General features: G+C 40.9%; 1 protein-coding gene across 7 annotated transcripts in view; it reads right to left on the reverse strand.

Annotated features, from left to right (window-relative positions):
* Positions 1-17,102, reverse strand: part of IL1RAPL2 (interleukin 1 receptor accessory protein like 2) — a 366,360-nt gene that overhangs the window by 22,981 nt on the left and 326,277 nt on the right. For all 7 annotated transcript variants that reach the window (XM_014886998.2, XM_088173186.1, XM_088173185.1 and 4 more), the window contains one exon: positions 4,669-4,798. In XM_014886998.2, coding sequence (XP_014742484.1) covers positions 4,669-4,798 — 130 coding nt within the window. The remainder of the gene's footprint in view (positions 1-4,668; positions 4,799-17,102) is intronic.

The raw sequence follows: 17,102 nt of genomic DNA on the forward strand, positions 1-17,102 counted from the left end.
TCTTTTTTTAAATTCTGGTCCAGAGCCCAAGTGGTGAAATAATGGAAGAAAGGTTGAATTTGCATAGTTTCTGGCCAGAAGAAAACCTCCTCAGAGAGCCTGGTCCGTTTGCATACTCAGACTAAATGACTGGGAGTGAAATAAATCAATTCTCATTTACTGATTATTCTCCTATATCTATACAAAGACTCAGGAAAGCCACTCTTCTCTGCTGGTAAACAGCATGCCCAATAACTTTTGGTCTACAAATCATGCTGCAAGGAACAGTGTAATCATCAACAGAGAAGATACCTGGTAAACTAATCTGGAGAATTCTGTGAATGTTCAGATTTTCTTTACTGCAATCAGGATATTTTACACAGAAATAAAAAAGAAGACATGTCAAGATAAAAGAAACTGTTATTTTTATCTATATCTAAACTACATGTATGTAAAACAGAATAACTGACCCTTCACCTAAATTTAAATTATACATGATCAGCTAAAGAGGAGCTTTCATAAAAAAAGAATAGCCAATATATTTGGATTGAGACTTTTTTTCCTACTTATCTTCTAATAGCAATTTTTAGCAAGGGAATTCTTTACAGTGGGATCTATCATGAAAATGCTGACAAACATTTAAGCATTATGCTGGCAGCAAAGTGTAAAAAGCTCTTTGTGGTGTTAAACCTTTCGTTCCTGCTTTTTAATTTTTTTTTTCTTTTAACCATTACTCTACACTTAGATTATTGCCATAGAAATGCAGTTTGTCACCTGCATTTTTTAATACATATGCAGCCCTTAATTAATTGCATTAGTTAATTAATTGTTGTGGTTGGTTCAGAGAACATGGAGCACAATATTTTTGGGTTAGAAAAGGAATATAATATCAACAAATACGACCTTAAAGGTGCAACAGCATTTGCTGCACACTCAGAAGATGAAGCTCTTGACCCCATCTGAGGTGGGGGAAACTTCAGCAGCATCACTGTCAACACATGCCAGCTCCCACAAGTGGAGAAAATAATAACTCACTCTTTCTGGGTTGCTGAACAAACTGTAAGAGTAATTACAACATTTAATGCATAGCTAAATCAATGGTGCTTGACAACTCACAACAAACAGGATGGAAAGAGAGAAATAAAAGGTGGGTGATACAAAAACAACACTTTTAGTGCTGTCTTTTTCTTCAGGTTGAAGCATTTTATCTGATCTGAAACAAAACATTTTGTCTAGTGAATAATTTTCAAGTAAGAATATGAATTTTAAAAAGGAAGTGTCATTACAGAATAGAAATGCTTTCTGTGAAAATTATGAAATGGTTTGGATTTTTCAAATCCTTGGTCATATTTTTCCAGTGCCTATCTGCACTAAGTTGAATCTGAATTTAAAACACTTTTACTTTGAGACCGTATTTTCCTAAACTTTTCTTTGTATGACCACAGATAACAAAGCCATACAAAAGCTTCACTTTGGTCACTCTGCAGGATCAAGGAATTAATTTCAAATCTTTACTAACTGCATGAGAGCTGGGACTTAGCAAAAAGGAAACTTTCATTCTTTATAAAGCTGAGGATCTGGACTGTGAACAGGGTTATGAAGTCTGCTCCCTTCCTTCTAACTCCTCAACAACAGGCTGCAGATGAAAGGACAGATCTGTGTGCACACAAGCTCCCCTCCAAAGCAAAGTCATTCCACTGGTAGCACAACAGTGACCTCCCCTCTCACCTCCCTGCATTGTGTTTCTTGCTCTCTGACTTGAATTTGTCTAATTGAGTAGTATAAGCTTTTCAAGAGAGGGCTGTTGCTTCCATACTTCACTGCAAAGTACCCAGCACATTATCCAGGCAGCCATAGGAGCTCTGTCTCCTGCCCCCAGAACCCCCTCCTAAGAGAAAACAACATCCTCATCTTGTCTGAGTGTTTCATAACCATCCATTGACTCCTGCGGGTGATAAATCAACCAGAAGAAATAAGGCTGCCATTCAAAATGTCCCCATTCACCTTTTTTCATGCCTCTAGGATGAGTTAAAGTATTTCTACTTTAAAAATGGACAAGAGAGACAAAACAAGGACAAACATACTTTACAAGATGAGCATTATGACTATTCTGCAGTGCTGCCTGAAGAAGAAAAAAAGCAACTCATAGGTGGCTGAGAGAGCAATATTTATGTCTGAAAATACTTTGCCATGGCAGAGAGCTGGTGTTGAAATTTGCTGTGGGCTGCTTTGATAATTAGGTACAAGTGAGAACTCTGCAGACATGCTTAAAGACTCTGATTCCTTCTTTAATAACTCCGGTTCAATTTACATGACATTTTTATTACTGCTGTGAAAAACCCATCTGGCAAGCAAAGTTTCTTCCTCCTTTCCCCCCATGCATGTCTAACCCCTGGGGATCTTAATTCAAGGGAAGGCAAGGGGGCAGCTCAGACAGGGAATCGTTGCCTCCAACCCTTGCAATGCTGATGAGTTACTTTTTATTATGAGGCTTTGTAAAAAGGCCTAATAAATACTGAGGAGCCCAGAGCTACACAAATATTACTCGTGGTGAAGTGTGCTTACTAAAACCCAGTTCCACGGATTTGATATGAACAGGAAGGCTCAGGTTACATGCATCCTTATTTTAGTGCTTCCAAGGCAGCACAGTGAGTGCTAAGCATGCACACTGAGGATGGGTGGTTTGTGCTTCCACACATCATCCATTTGCAAACCTGGACTCTCATCATACACAGAAAATCTAGCAACACAATGGATGGGCACAGTCCAGTGTAAGGACAGCACCATAAATTCAGAGTGCTACTAAATTTGTGAACCAATTCAAGATAGGGGATGCAGAGTTAAAGTGTGCCAAAGGGACAGCCCGTGGAGTATCTTGTTCTGGCTGTAACAATTCTGCACAACTCTTAGCTTCTTAAAATGAAATGTCCTGGTAACACCATAGAGAAGCAAACTGATGAAAAAGGCATCTAACCAGCAAGTTCACCATGGCTCATCAAATTTGAAACACACATGACAATTTTTAAATACATCAATAAATACAACTGGGTGGAAGATGTGGGCTGCCTCAGGGCACTGACAGAATAATTAGTGCTGCTTAGCTCCCCTGAAAGCAGCATACCTGTAATGGAACACAAAAACAAGAGCTGTTACAGACAGAAAATCTTTTGCAAAAAGTTACCACTTCAGTTGCCATAGAGATACTTCTAAATAAAAAAGGGATGGACTGGGGCACTGCTGGTAATGATGCAGTATGTTTTGGAAAATGCTGTTTTAAATGCTGGCAGCGATCACAGGAGATTAGGTATGGGATAAGTAGCGTTCCTGAAGAGAAGATTCACTGAATTGTGAAGGGTCTGTAAACTTACTCAAAGCACTTTAGTGGAATGAGAAAAGCGACTTGTCACAAATTAATTTGAAACATGAATGTGCAATGAGATGGCAGAACAAAGGACAAGTAACAGCCTTTTCAAACTCAGTTTCACTAATAAATGTACATAAGGGAGAAGTTTTGAACTGCACTAAAGCTGGAGCACTCTTTAAATACAAACCTCAGATTCTCCTGATGCAGAGGAAGAACACGACCAAAATCACTCTGTTTATATATATACACACCAGAGAGAACACGATGGCATTAAGTGCTGATTACTTAAAAAGGCAAAAGTTTCCAATAATTGCTTTTTGTGATCAGAAGCACAAAAGAGGACTGGACAATGGCAATATAAGATAAATTTCATCTGTGTGCAATTAAGTGCATCTTAACCACTCGTGACTAAATGGCTGAACTTCACATTATTGATCCAGTAATAAAGCAAAGGAATCTCTTTCCTCTTGCTCTCCAAAATCACCTTTACAAAAACCAAAAAAATCAGACATGAGATTAAAAAAATGTGCACTGGAAAGCGAAACGACCTTGACTTTCTTTACAATCCATTTTTATTGTATCATAATTTATATTCATTGTATCTATAGGAGCCAGGGACCACCTTGTCCATAGCATAACCATGACTTAGTCTTTGCTCAAAGAACAATAATCAGTAATTATTAAGGAAGAAAATAAGGTGCTGTTAGGTGCAAATTCCATGAGAGTTCATGGGGACAGAAGTGTGTTTTCTTTACATCAAGTGATAACCAGCAACTGGGAAAAAGCCAAGTACAAGTTGGATATTGAACAGCCACTCCTTCCTCTCCCTTATATGTTAAGCCTGGAGGAACAAACACTGTTTCTGGAAGGCTCTGGTTAAGGCACACTGAGAGCTGTATCATACACACACACCACACTCAGGAGAAAAGTGTGGTGGCTTTGACAGGAGACCATTTGTCTTCAAGGTGAACAGTGGTGCTGAAATGGATGTTATTTTGCCAAGGCAGGTCCCACAGCATGGCTGCAGTGGGCAGCACCATTCCCACACAGGGCTAAAATCAACCCCCAGAACACTCAGGAGATGCTTCAGCTGCCAGCCATCAGGGGAATTTGGTAACACATGTTCAGTCACATGCACAAACTACTCCATCTTTAGAGTGTACTTGCTACAAAGGAGAGAGAGAGAGCAACTCACACAGCCCTGGCTCCAAGTCATCCATCAGGCTTTGGACAGAAAATTATTTCCACTTTCAATTAAAAACTTGTCAATCCAACAGATTTGTGGGACATACAGTATTTTTAACAGTAAATAATCCAAAAAGTACCTGACTTCGCCTTCTCTAATGTGACCTTCTAATTCTTCTATGAATTTTTCCCCTTTCATCCAGTAGATCATGGGGCCTGATTCTCCACTGAATCCAAAGAAAGCTTTGCAGGCCACAGTCAGTGGATTTCCTGAGGACAAAATGAAAAGAGAAGATTAGAGACTCTGTCATAGCTACTAGTGAGAAAATTATTATAGGAAATATCAACACCTCAGATAAACCTCCTTATGAAAAATTGGAGAGGGGAAAAAAGAGAAAGAACAACTGTAAGTCATGGGAAAAAGAGTGATGTTGATTTGCGTCTATAGGAAAGAGCTGTAAAATGAAACTCTCAGATTATCCATAATTTAATTTTTTCTTGAAAAATACTACATGAACAATGAGAAGGTATGGAAATAGTGGCAACATAAGGTGACACCACACTGGTTGCTAAAAAGAAAGAGGTGATTTCCCTGTCAGATTCCTTGGATCTCTACCAGAACCAGAGATTTGTCCCTAAAAGTTGGTAAATCACTGAATGACTGCTTCTTATCCACCCATAAAAAGACAGAGGAATAATTTCTTCCTCTCATAGATAGAAATCAAATGTTAATCACGCCTTGGAGCTGCTCAGAGGGCTTTTAAATATCCCCAAGAAATACATGATGCCAGTCAGCCCAACACTGGTGTTACTGTCAACAGGCTTTTGGCTAAGGACCAAACTTCAAAGCATTATTCAAACAATAGAATAAAGAATTCTCCCTTTCACCTCTGCAAAGATACTTCCAAAAAAAAACTAAACCCCCCCCCCCAAAAATCAAATAGAAAAAACAAAACAAAAAAAACTTGGAAATGAGTCAAATTTCTTTTCAAAAATTCAGCATTTAACTGGGTTTTTGTTTGGCTACAGTTTTAATTGTTCTAGGTAGCCCAGGACTGTGCTTACATTGCAAGCACAGATGATTGTCTGCTGGCAGAAGAAAACAAAAAAACAAAAACAAAACAAAAACCAAACAAACAAAAAAAAAGAAAACAAAACAAAACCACAAAGACAAACAAAAAAACCCCAGAAAAACCTCAACAAGTCAGGAAATTTGGAAGAACCATGCCCATTCCCTCGGGATGCACACAGAGCTGCTGCCCCCACTTTTCTCTGCCTATTTTAGTTCACATAGGTGCTCCGGGTTATGGAGCAGGTGTAGAATCAGCAACTTCGGTGGGAGAACAGACCTCATTTAATGTCAGTGGAGACTCCTGCTTGAATCTTTAAAGGATCACATATGGAAAGCATAAATAATGAATTTTACTGTATCAGAAAGAAATGTTTTATTATGTCAGGCATTCTCCATGTCAGCAGGAAACCCTCTTGGCTGAACCAGAACAGGCCTACACTTTTCAAGGAGGGGCCAATCATTTGGAGCACAGCACTTGGTTGAGCATGGGCTAATGGCTTCCCATGATTGACTTACTGTGCCTTAATCATTCACCTCTTGTGTGCCCAGGAGTGATAACTTGCTGTGTGCAGACTCAACCAGAGCTGTGTAAGTGCCTTTGCCTAAACCCCCAGAGTGCTGAGTCAACTACTTGTACTTGTCTAGCTATTATTTCAGTGCCCAATTTAAGACATGTCTAAAGAGTCTGATTAGTCAGGAAGCACAGCAATCCCAGCCTCGGAAAATCAGCCGCCTTTAAATTGTTTCCAAGTCAAGATCCAAAATTACAAGTCCTTTGAAACATTAGGATACAGCAAGAAAAGATTTAAAGGCTGTACTTGAGTTTCTGTTTCTCAAATAGCAAAAGACAAAAATGGAAAATGTTTATCCTGAAAATGTTTTCCAGACTCTTTCATTATCTCCATATTCACGATGAACTCTGGCACCACAGCTGGCCCCTGAACATGTGGAGATGCTGGCAGATTGCACAACTAGACCAGACATGCAAAAGAAGAAGGTGGGGATATTCAGTTATCTGCCCATCCCACAACACTGACAACCATTAGACAAAGTTCCAAACTTCACTAACTAAATGAAGAGTCAGAAACACTTCTAGGCAGATATTTAACTCCACCACAAGCTCACCCACCCCTGTGAGGTGCTGTGTGTCCTCCATGGGTGAAGGGGACAGCTGGAGCCTCTGGCTGTATCCACCTCACCTCTTCCCAACACACTGAATGCCTGCATGGTGTGAGGTCTTTTGTGCTACTTGCCTTGGAGTCACCATACACATCTTTTTAAATACCACGTGGTGATTCCTAGCATGTGGCTGCTCAGTCCATGCTTGATATTAATGGAAAAAGACATTGTAGCAATGTGAAAAAGAAAAGGGATAGACAAGGCCTATCAGCATTGACAGTATTTGCCCTTTTCCTGGCACACCATGCTGGACATTAAGTGTTACAGGCAAAATATCTTACAGAATGTGCTTTTCCTCAAACCAGCAGATTTTTACTTAAAAAACAAGCCCTGAGAAATGAAAGTATTCCAAGGTGAGACTCAGATTTCTATACATGCAGAGTAAATACCCTGAGGTAAAAATGTCTGGTTTGAAGAAATAAGAAGATTTCTACACAGACACGAAAACTTAAAAACCCCAGCTGCTGGTAGACAGCTTCTGTAATAAACAAACTCAATATAAAGCATCAGGAACTTTTACCATGACAACCTGCATGCTCTGAATGTGCCTGGGCAGATCTATTTCCTAGCTCTGCCACCAGGGAAACAAGCAAAATAAATACCATAAACAGGAAAATCTGGAGTTACTTGACATTCTCAGCTCAAAGTTTGGTACTGGCAACACCTGAAAAACCCCATAGTCCATCTCACCTGCAAACTCAGCACTGATCAGAGGGTGGCACAAACAACTTTTTCTCATGGAACAACTAATTTTTATCTCAGTAGCAGAACGATGCAGGTCTGGGTTGACCTGATCTGTCCTGGAGGAGAAAGAACTTGGGGCCTGATGATACTTCAAGGGCTCATCCAAATTCAAATTGTCACTTGCAGTTTTGATACTCTTCAAGCTGGTAAGGACATCTCACTCTTCTGTAGCTGTCTAAAACAGCTCTGGTTTATAAATCTCATCACTCCTTTTGCCTCTGGAAGTGGGACACCATCAGAAAGGTAACACTGATTTCCTTGCAGAACCACTTCATCTTCCAAAATAAGCCTCCATATGGAAAAGTAAGGGAGATCTCTCCTCTCCTGCTCCATCACCACACAGCTACAGCAGCAACCTGTTACTACTGGTTTTCAGGGAACTCCAACCAATTCCCATCCAGAAAGGAAAATTGCATATTTCACCACATTTTCCCCCAAATAGTACTGCAGTACTAAAAATGAGGCTGAATTCTGTGGTGTCTAAATGCATCCTTGAATATGCAGAGAAACAGGCTCTGAACATGGAAAGTGGCCCTTTGCAGGTCCTGGTTTTAGGGCTGGATTCAAGCCATGCAATATTACACTGAGCCACAGCTCCAGGCAGAAGGAACTATCAGGGAATTTGTAACTCCAACAGTTTATCCTGTGTGAGTCCTAAACTTCTGCACATCATTACTGCTACTCTGCATGACCTTCAGTAGTTTCACTACTAATGGTCTTATTAAGAAATATTTCCCCTGCATTAACAACATTAATTAACAACATCAAAATTTCTAGAATTAATACTACCCTAGAAGTTTTCAATTTAAAGGTGGATTCTGTTGATATCAGATAGACATTTCAGATGCCCTTTTACTCAATAAAATAATTTGCTCAGAAACATAAAAAATTATTAGTGAGTTTCTAATGAATCAACAGTTAAGACAGTGTTTGAAGAAACGAGGAAAGAAAGTAGAAAAGCTTGTTTGCAGACATCACTGAGTGTTCTGCTTTGCTGGGGTCTCCTTGATACAGTAAAGGACCAGGTTCAGCAGAAGTTTCTGCTTTAGCTTTTCTTCCGACCTTGTCAGTCAAGCAGGCTTGTTGCAAACTCCCAGATGATTAAGATAAAACCACTGGCAGTAAAAAAAATTATTGCTAAATCTTATTGTACAATTTTCATCTGTCCATTTTCACAGTAAATCTGTGTGAACTCTACTGTACACTCAACTTTTTTTTTTTTTTCTGGCAAACAGAATTCCATGTAAGTGCAATTATTTAAGCAAAAGAGCTGTCTGATGGTGGTAGGAGCACTGGCTAATGATGGAAAAAGGGTCTGCAAATGAATTTAGTCAGGAATGGTTGAGAATGTGCTTAATGCAGGCCCAACATGCTTTGACAGAGAACCACAAATTCTGCAGCACAGTTTCTCTTAAATGAGACATGCTTCAAGCATACAGTGAACAAAGCTTAAGACATCTAAAAGTTCTTCTGTCTTTTCAAAACTTAAATGCCAAGGCTGGATGACTGACCAGCATGGAAAACAAAGGCTCTACACATCTGGCTTATGCCAAGGCATTTTTCTGGATTTTTTTTGTTAAATGCAGGTTGATAGTTGTTCTTTTTCACTTCTTTTGCACAGGCAGGTGTATTTTGTGGCTTTGAAGCCCACATGAGCGAATATGCTTCCAGCAAATCAGACCTTCACTCATGGAGCATCTCAGAGCAATCCCATCAAGAAGCCAAAGTCATCTGTGAATCCCTGGGTGCTGTGTTTTTTCCTATGGCTTGAAATATGGGTAGTTTTTCCTTTTCTCTTGCATTTTTATGCCAGATAAAATACTGCTCTCAACAAGTCTGAAGTGAAGCAGATGAGCCTTCCCAACTAGTAGCAGAACTGACTGAAAGTGCCAAAGGCCTCCTTTTGTACTAAGCAACACCAAAAATCAGACCTGCACACGGTTTCTAGCTGGATTTGCACCTTCCACTCCAACGGGTGCTAATCCACTGCTTTCATCCACTGCAGGGCTGTGTGCTGCACACACAGGGAAGGGCAGGGTGCAGTGCTGCCACCAGAAGGTCATTCCATCACTCCAAGTCCCTCTTATCGATGTATTTGCATATTGGAGCTCCTCTCTGATGATGGTGCTTGTGTCTCTTTCCCTGTAAGACTAGCAGAGAACTCTGAGTGCTGCCAAAGGAGCAGCTTTCCACTCAACACACGCAGATGTTTTGCAGGCACTTCATGGGCTTTGTTTCCTTCATTTGCTGAGACAGAGGACAAGAAAGGAAGGTTACTTCTCACTTCTCAGTAAGTGTATTCTGCAGGCTGTCTGGAGAAGCTGACTTTCCAGGCTGTGAGGTTTGCAAGGCAAATCACCATGTCACTGACAAGAACATTATTGTTCTAATGTGCTTTACAAGTGCTAGAAAGTGTCCGAAGAGCAGCAGAATAATTTAAATTCGCCTGGCAAGGCAGCCTGGGCTGTATACAATCCTGAAATAAAGAACACATTTCCTTTTCTTTCAGAAGGACATCCTGGATAAGAAGATATGGGAGACAGAGCTTATCCTGCAATTTATCCACAAAACAAATGCCAGGGGCGACACAGACCTTGACTCATGAAAAATAATCTCTGTGTGTGGTAGCTTCTATGCAGTTAGCAGAGAAGGTCAATTTTCTCCAAGTGCTTTACAATGACATCCTCTGAGCTGCTCTCCTGTGCTGGGCAGTGACAGCAGAGCCAGCAGCAGATGGAGGGGGTGCAGCCCAGCCAAGAGCTTTTTGCTTTTGAGTGAGAAAATCCCCAGACAGGGAGGAAAAGCTTACTTGGACAGTTTTACCTCAAGGTTTTAAAAACAGCCCAACAATATTCAAAAATCAACTAGCAAAGGAATTGGAAGACTAAAAAAGACAGAAATCAAAACGAGTTATTCTTCAATATGTAGATACCATCCTGATTGTGGCTAGAACCAGAGACGACTGCCTATGATTTATTGTAAGTTTATTAAATTTCTTGAGACTGAGTGGCCACGGCCCTGGCTTGGCTGGCTGATGCTGGACACCAGGCTGAGCTGCTCCTGGCCATGTGAGGGTGGCCACGGCAGCAAATGGTGCCCACACAAGGTCTTGCAATCAGCCCCATGGCTGAGGTGCTAAGCACAAAACCTCTGCCCAGGGCTCACCACTGTCCTAGAGCAGTCAGGAGTATTTGGCAGGGGCAGCTGAGGCTGTGCTCGGGCTTTGCTTGTGTCACCCAGCACAGCTGGTCACCTGCTCCCCAGTCCCCTCCCAGCACAGACCTGCAGTGCCACTCAAACATCAGGAGCTTCAGCCTCTGCTTCTCTCACCTGCTTAGGTGGCACTGAAATCCTTCACAGATTTACCCACTACTGAATTTGGGCAAACCCCCACAAAAACCACAGGTGCATTATCCCTTATTTTCCCCTGGCCACATCCCAGCACCACTTGATCAGAGGTTACATGCCTTGTTTTGTTCAACAAAATCAATAAAGACAGTGCTAATTACTATACCTGGGCTTCTCTTTTACCTGGATAGTCTACAGAATACAGGCCTAGCTGTGTGCTAAACCATGCTATCCCATTTAGGTAAAAGTCTCATGAAGTAAAGCAACGAGTTTGAGAATTACTGGATCCAGTGAAAATAAAACATACTCAAACCAAATTATTTTCCCTCATAAAAAAACATAATTACAGAAAATTATATAATATTTCAAAATTCTATTCCCGAAGCCAGTAGATTCATGACTGGATATGAGCCTTCCAAACATTTTAATAATTAAAGCTCAGCCAGGAACTAATGAACTGAAAGCATTTTAAAGAAAATTAAGAAACCTGCTTTGGATAGTGATCATAATTTTCTTAATAAGATAAATTCATAGTGAAATCAAACCTAACTACCCTCCAGACATTCATTTCATAACAGTTTAAGAACACTTGAAAGCACACCCATATAGTATATATATTTTATTAGTCTCCAGGTTTTTAAAAGAAGCCTAAAAGAAGACTACAGGAGGTGCTCTTCCCCTAAGCAAGGCCCTGTGCTTTGAGCTGCACATGCAGCCACTACAGTAATATTCTGGCAGCTGTAATGATGTGTAGGAAAAATAAATGGCAGTAGCACATAACTTAGAGTAAGTTGGCTTTTCTCTCATTTAAGAACTTTTTGACAAAGGCAAGTCTTTGGCAATAAAAAAAAAAGAGATTGGCAAAAATTTGACAAGAAAAATGCAAGAGATTTTTAGGTCTTTTTTTTGTCCTCTGTAGTTTATGATCTTAATTTTAACTTTCATTCTTGCTCTGCTCTTATTTCTTATGCCCTGAGACATCACAAAACACACAGCCATGAGATATTTGTGCTTTTCTGTCTCACTCAAGTGAGCAAATAGCATATATAAAAAGTAGGATAAAAATAACACTAACAGCAAGCAGAACTCCTAACATGAAACAAAGCAACTAAGCCTCTAGACAGTTTGTTGCCAAGAACACAAGTCAATGCATTTGCTGTCATTCCATACAGCCCCAACTGCTGCTAATTTAAATCACACAATCATGACCCACTGCAAGGGCTGCTTGCAGGCTTGGCTATTGACTGTAGCCCCCACAAAGAGAGAAAAACAAAACTAAAAAACACACACAAGGCTGAAATATTGCTGATAAAAATTTATCAAATGTTCCAAAAATGAATCAGTCAAAGCAAAATCACCTAGAGGAGCTTTCTTAAAAAAAAAAAAAATCCAGAAAAACATCCTAACTGCTACCTCTCCCCCCTCATCCCCCCAAAAAGTTAACCTCACCTAAATCCTGTAAAATCCTTTATCCCACTTTCAGAACTGCCTCGGGGTCAGAATTTAAAATCTTACTCATTGAGAGCTCAGGTGTAACTGAAAGTCAAGGATTTCAGCTTTTCAGTTACGCACCTACAATGAAGACAGATGCTTAGTGGGATTTCCAGAAGCAGCTTGACAGTTGCCTTAGGCTGGCTTTAACTTGTGCTCAATGCTGAGGTCCTTCTGAAAATGTCATTTCTGTGCATTTTGAGGCACAGAAACATTATTTAGGAGAAATACCCTGCAGGTACTTGGAAAATGTCCCCCTGGTGCTGGGGATCCAAGGGCTGGGGCAGCCCAATGGCAGCAGAGCAATGACATCCAGAATAAGGTGAATTAAGCAGAGAGTGCAATGGAACAAATCATCTCTCTCTGGCCCAGGCATGGACCCATGCCATCACAGCCATCATGGAGCACTTGCTTCCTTAGGTTACTGTCCCACAGTGATAAGGAGGAACAGCCAACTCTTTCTTTGAGCTACAAAGAGATGGACCACAGAGATGCTCCTGTCTCCTCACATCAATCTGCTGGCTGGAGGGGGAGGAGGATCCTACCCTCACATTGCTTCTTCTTGCCAGCTTCAAGAGTTTCCAATTCTCCACTTTGCTCCTAAATTGAATTTTCTATGGACATTGTTGTGTTACATTTCAGTCTCCTATGCAAGTACATCTTGATCTTCTTGGGGAGAAAGAGGATGAAATCCAGCACCTCTTTCTAGAGATTAACCTGGTAAAGAAAGTACATGGAGAGGCCATCCTAATCAAGTACTGTTGCCACCAATGTGGCCAAAATCTGAACTCGCTTAAGTATGAACTGGATATGCAGCCACACATCTGGGTGAGTCCCCTCTGAGGAGGCAGAGGGTACAATGGAGGTTGCCAAGGAAACCAGCTGCAAGCAACAGCAGACTGAAGAAATCAAACTAAACCTCTTCCAACTTCTGTGCTGACTTTTAAAAAAATGATAAACACCCCCAAGACATTGACTGTAGAATGGATAGTTCTTCACTGAGAAAGAGCACAGCAAATGCAAGCTTCTGCTTCATGCTATGGATGCCCTGCCTTAATAACAAAGTGACACTTTTGTATGCCTGAATCTAAAGAGTCAGCTGGGGTATTTTCAGCCACAGTTTGTGACTGTTCACTCAACTCCTGCTTAGGTTTTGGCCACCTTACCTCATGCTAAGACCTGATATATGGTGGGAGCAGCACCGTGATGTCAGAGACAGCAGGAGTGGTGGCCAGAAGCCACCACTTACTATTACCACCTCATGTACTATTATCACCTCATGTACTATTACCACCTCAAATTGCTGTCTCTGTTTTGCTACTACCCTTTGCCTGGCAATTCCCTCAGAATCCACCAACTTGTGGAAATGGTATAGAGCAAAACTCCAAGCTGGAGGGTGTAAAATATCAGTTTGCCCAAACAGCTTTTGAAGCTTATCCAAGAGCAGCTAGACTGCTGACACTTCCATACTTCCTTCAAGGAGTACACAGGGGACACCCACAAGTGGACAGAGGAAGAAGGATGAGTGCTCTCACATCAGGTAGGGTAGGTGCATGACATTGCAAATTATACGTAATAAATTCTGGGTAAGTGGATTTACATAATAAACTTGTCTGGACAAAGAGGGGATTGAGCCCTTTTGTCATGTTTGTTTATTGTATTTCCTAATTAGCCCATAAGATAAAGTTTAAATCATAGAGTATGTTGCTCTCTAAATTTGGAAGGTCTGAATGGACTTTGACATCAGTTTTGTATAAATATATTGATAAAAAAACTAGTTCTCCCTGAATATCTTACTAATATCTCTGCAGTGGCCTGCAGCAGGCATGCAGGGCCAGAAAAGTTAGTGTGGTTAACAGAGTATCACCTTGATGCAGGTATTTTGATAAGTCCTGCCACAGTCCTGACAGTGCAGGAGAAAGGGACAGGAGGGCTAAGAAAAGGGTATATTCTTATTTCTCCAGCTTTCCCAGCCTTCCTAACATAAATCAAATGCAGTGCTGGGTCCTGGACAGGGGGATGAAGAGACAGATGCGGACAGGACTTGCCATGGCTCGTGATAAGGTGACCCAAGTTCCCACTTCCCTGCACAATGGGACCAACAGGGACACAGCCACCGAGGTCAGCGTGTGCCCAAACGAGAATCTCCAACTCCCTGATGTGCTAAAACCTCAGCAAATGCCCAAACATTTTGCTGAATAGGGAGAGGGCTCCCTGTTGATTAAATTTAAGCACATTTTAAAGTGCCATGCTGAGTAAGGGCAACAGTGAGTTCTAAAGAAAGATTATAGTTACAAAAAAGATTTTAAAAGAAAAACAACAGCCACAGAGCAAGGTTTTCTCCAAGCTAACTCCAGTAAATAGTAATTCCTATTTATCATTTATTTAAATTTAGAAATAACGTTCAAGTAGAGGAGAAAAGTAAAACAGTTCAATAAATACAACCTGCACTTTGCTTATTGAGTGGATCAATACTGTTCATCAGTTGTCCAATAAAGAACTAACAGGGAAGTTCAATCTCTAACAATTTGTAAAAATTAAAGGGCACATTTTTATTAGTACTTATTGTTAAAAAAGAAATCAGTCACGACAAAAACCCAAACAAATACCATGAAGGTGGACAATATTTTTAAAAATATCAATCACACAGAAAACTCAGTTTTACATAATGTTTTTCCTGGTTGGTTGGTTTTTGTTGTTTGGAGCTTTTTTCCCCAAAATCTTAGTTTAAGAATTTTTTAACCAATACATAAGACCTACAACAGGAACTTAAGGATGCAACAGTCATAAGAAATGTTATAAATTCAGACAACTTCTCAGAGTTAAAACTTTATCTTTTTAAAGAGATACAGTGACATCTCCTTGTGCTCAGTAATTTGGGACACAATCTACCACATCAGCCATGTACTACACTGAAAAGGACCTTGTTATTTTTTCTGTGACAGATATGACTTACAGAAGTCAATACAATAATTGCCCTAAGCCTATTAGCAGTGAGGACTCAGATTTACCCTAAGCCTCTTGCCTTGCATTCAGCTGATGGTTTCTACATTAACCATATATTAAATGTAATTTTAGTTGCACAGGAATCTAATAAGTCTCATTTTTCCCTAGGTGAGTGCCAAACCATGAAGTCTGTAACTCAGAACTCCTAAATTCTGCCCCATCACTTTTTTCCCCTGGATCTTTGCACACAGTGAAGGCAAAACCCATCAATTTCAATTTCCTCATATTTTACCCCCATAATTTACCCCTATTCTCAACATTGCTGATTGACAATAAGTCAGAACACTCCAAAAATTAAAACACACAAACAACAAACCTCCCACTTCCCTGGCCCACGCTGAAACTCCTGCAAAAGTGAACTCTTTAAATTCGTGGTGATGAGACACCATCTGCTTGCAGAAAAAAGTGGGAATTCCAAGACTTAGCAGGGAAATCACTCAACAACTGCAAAAATTTTGCTGGATAAACAAAGAAAGAAGGATGCCTCTGCAAGGACTAACACTGGCCTTGTGATGACAGCAGAAGGAGAACAGTGCCTTTGGCTCACTGCAGCAGAGGAACAGGGGCCAGCTCTGCTTTGAGAGGGGGCCACTGAAACCAGACCAAGCTACAGACACAGACCTGTCTGGATGGCACCAGCTTGTCCTACTTGCCACCAGCATGGGATAATGCAAAGTCCACATCTCATGTGCTTATGGGACTACACTGGGAAACAAGGGAACACAAAATCACCCTAAGCTGGTCCCATTGCCTTGCCATTTGCCAGGTGGCCGCATGGTTTGGTTGTGGATTCCCCAAGGCTATGGCTAATGGCACTAACAGGTCATCCTGTGAGATCAAAGTGGGCTCAGAGCAAGAGATCTTCATACCTCAGTCTGATATGCAAAGCACATGCAGGTTTAAAAAACCTTTTATTGAAAGAATAACCCCCCCTAAATCTATTAAATAAAGAAACAAATGTCCTTAATCTCTACCCACATCCCCTATAGCAGCTCTTGGGGAGAGACGTGTCATGTCTTCTCTAGACTTACAGGAAGATGTTATGAATCTGAGTCTGAAATCTACTGAGAAGAGGCAAGCTACACACCCTGCTGTGGGGAACTCAGTGTGAATTTCCATCTGTGAGAGTCTTGTTATGAGCATATGTTTATTCAGTGCAATCTCCTGAGAATTTTGTGTAAACCTACATGGTTGATCTTAAAAATATAATCTGTGCTTCAAACCCAAAGGGGAATCAGAAAGCAGGGGCCCTTTGCCTACCATGTGGATAGTGCTGTCAGCTCTGGTATGCACAGCAGTGACCTCCTGTCTGGCCCGGGTAAAAATTCAAGGCTGTCCTTTACAACAGCACCTGGAAGCAGCTGTGCCAGAGCACTCGGCACACAAAGCTGGATCCCACAGAAAGCAGCTTTGATTTTAGAGAGTCCTAGAGCCTCAGAATGCCCCTCCCTCTCCCCCCCAACTTGCCCATAGTGGTGTTTGGATATAAGGCACTATCTTAGGAGCTCAGAGCAAGACCTTAAAAAAATTGTCCTGAGAGAAAAGCTTTACTCTTCTTTATTGCTTATCTCTTTTCTTAGCTGTGCTAGTGCCAAGAAGGAAATTAAGCTGCTCTCTGCAAGGTCTAATGTGAAACCTTGGCCCCTTCAGTGTCAAGACTGTTATTTGAGCATTTGTGCTAGTGCCAGAAACGTTTATGTGGCCTTCACCTTTGCATTAACTAGAGAAGGTTAC

This window comes from Sturnus vulgaris, chromosome 14 (assembly GCF_052056855.1).
Source record: "Sturnus vulgaris isolate bStuVul1 chromosome 14, bStuVul1.hap1, whole genome shotgun sequence".
In the NCBI taxonomy this organism is placed as follows: Eukaryota; Metazoa; Chordata; class Aves; order Passeriformes; family Sturnidae; genus Sturnus; species Sturnus vulgaris.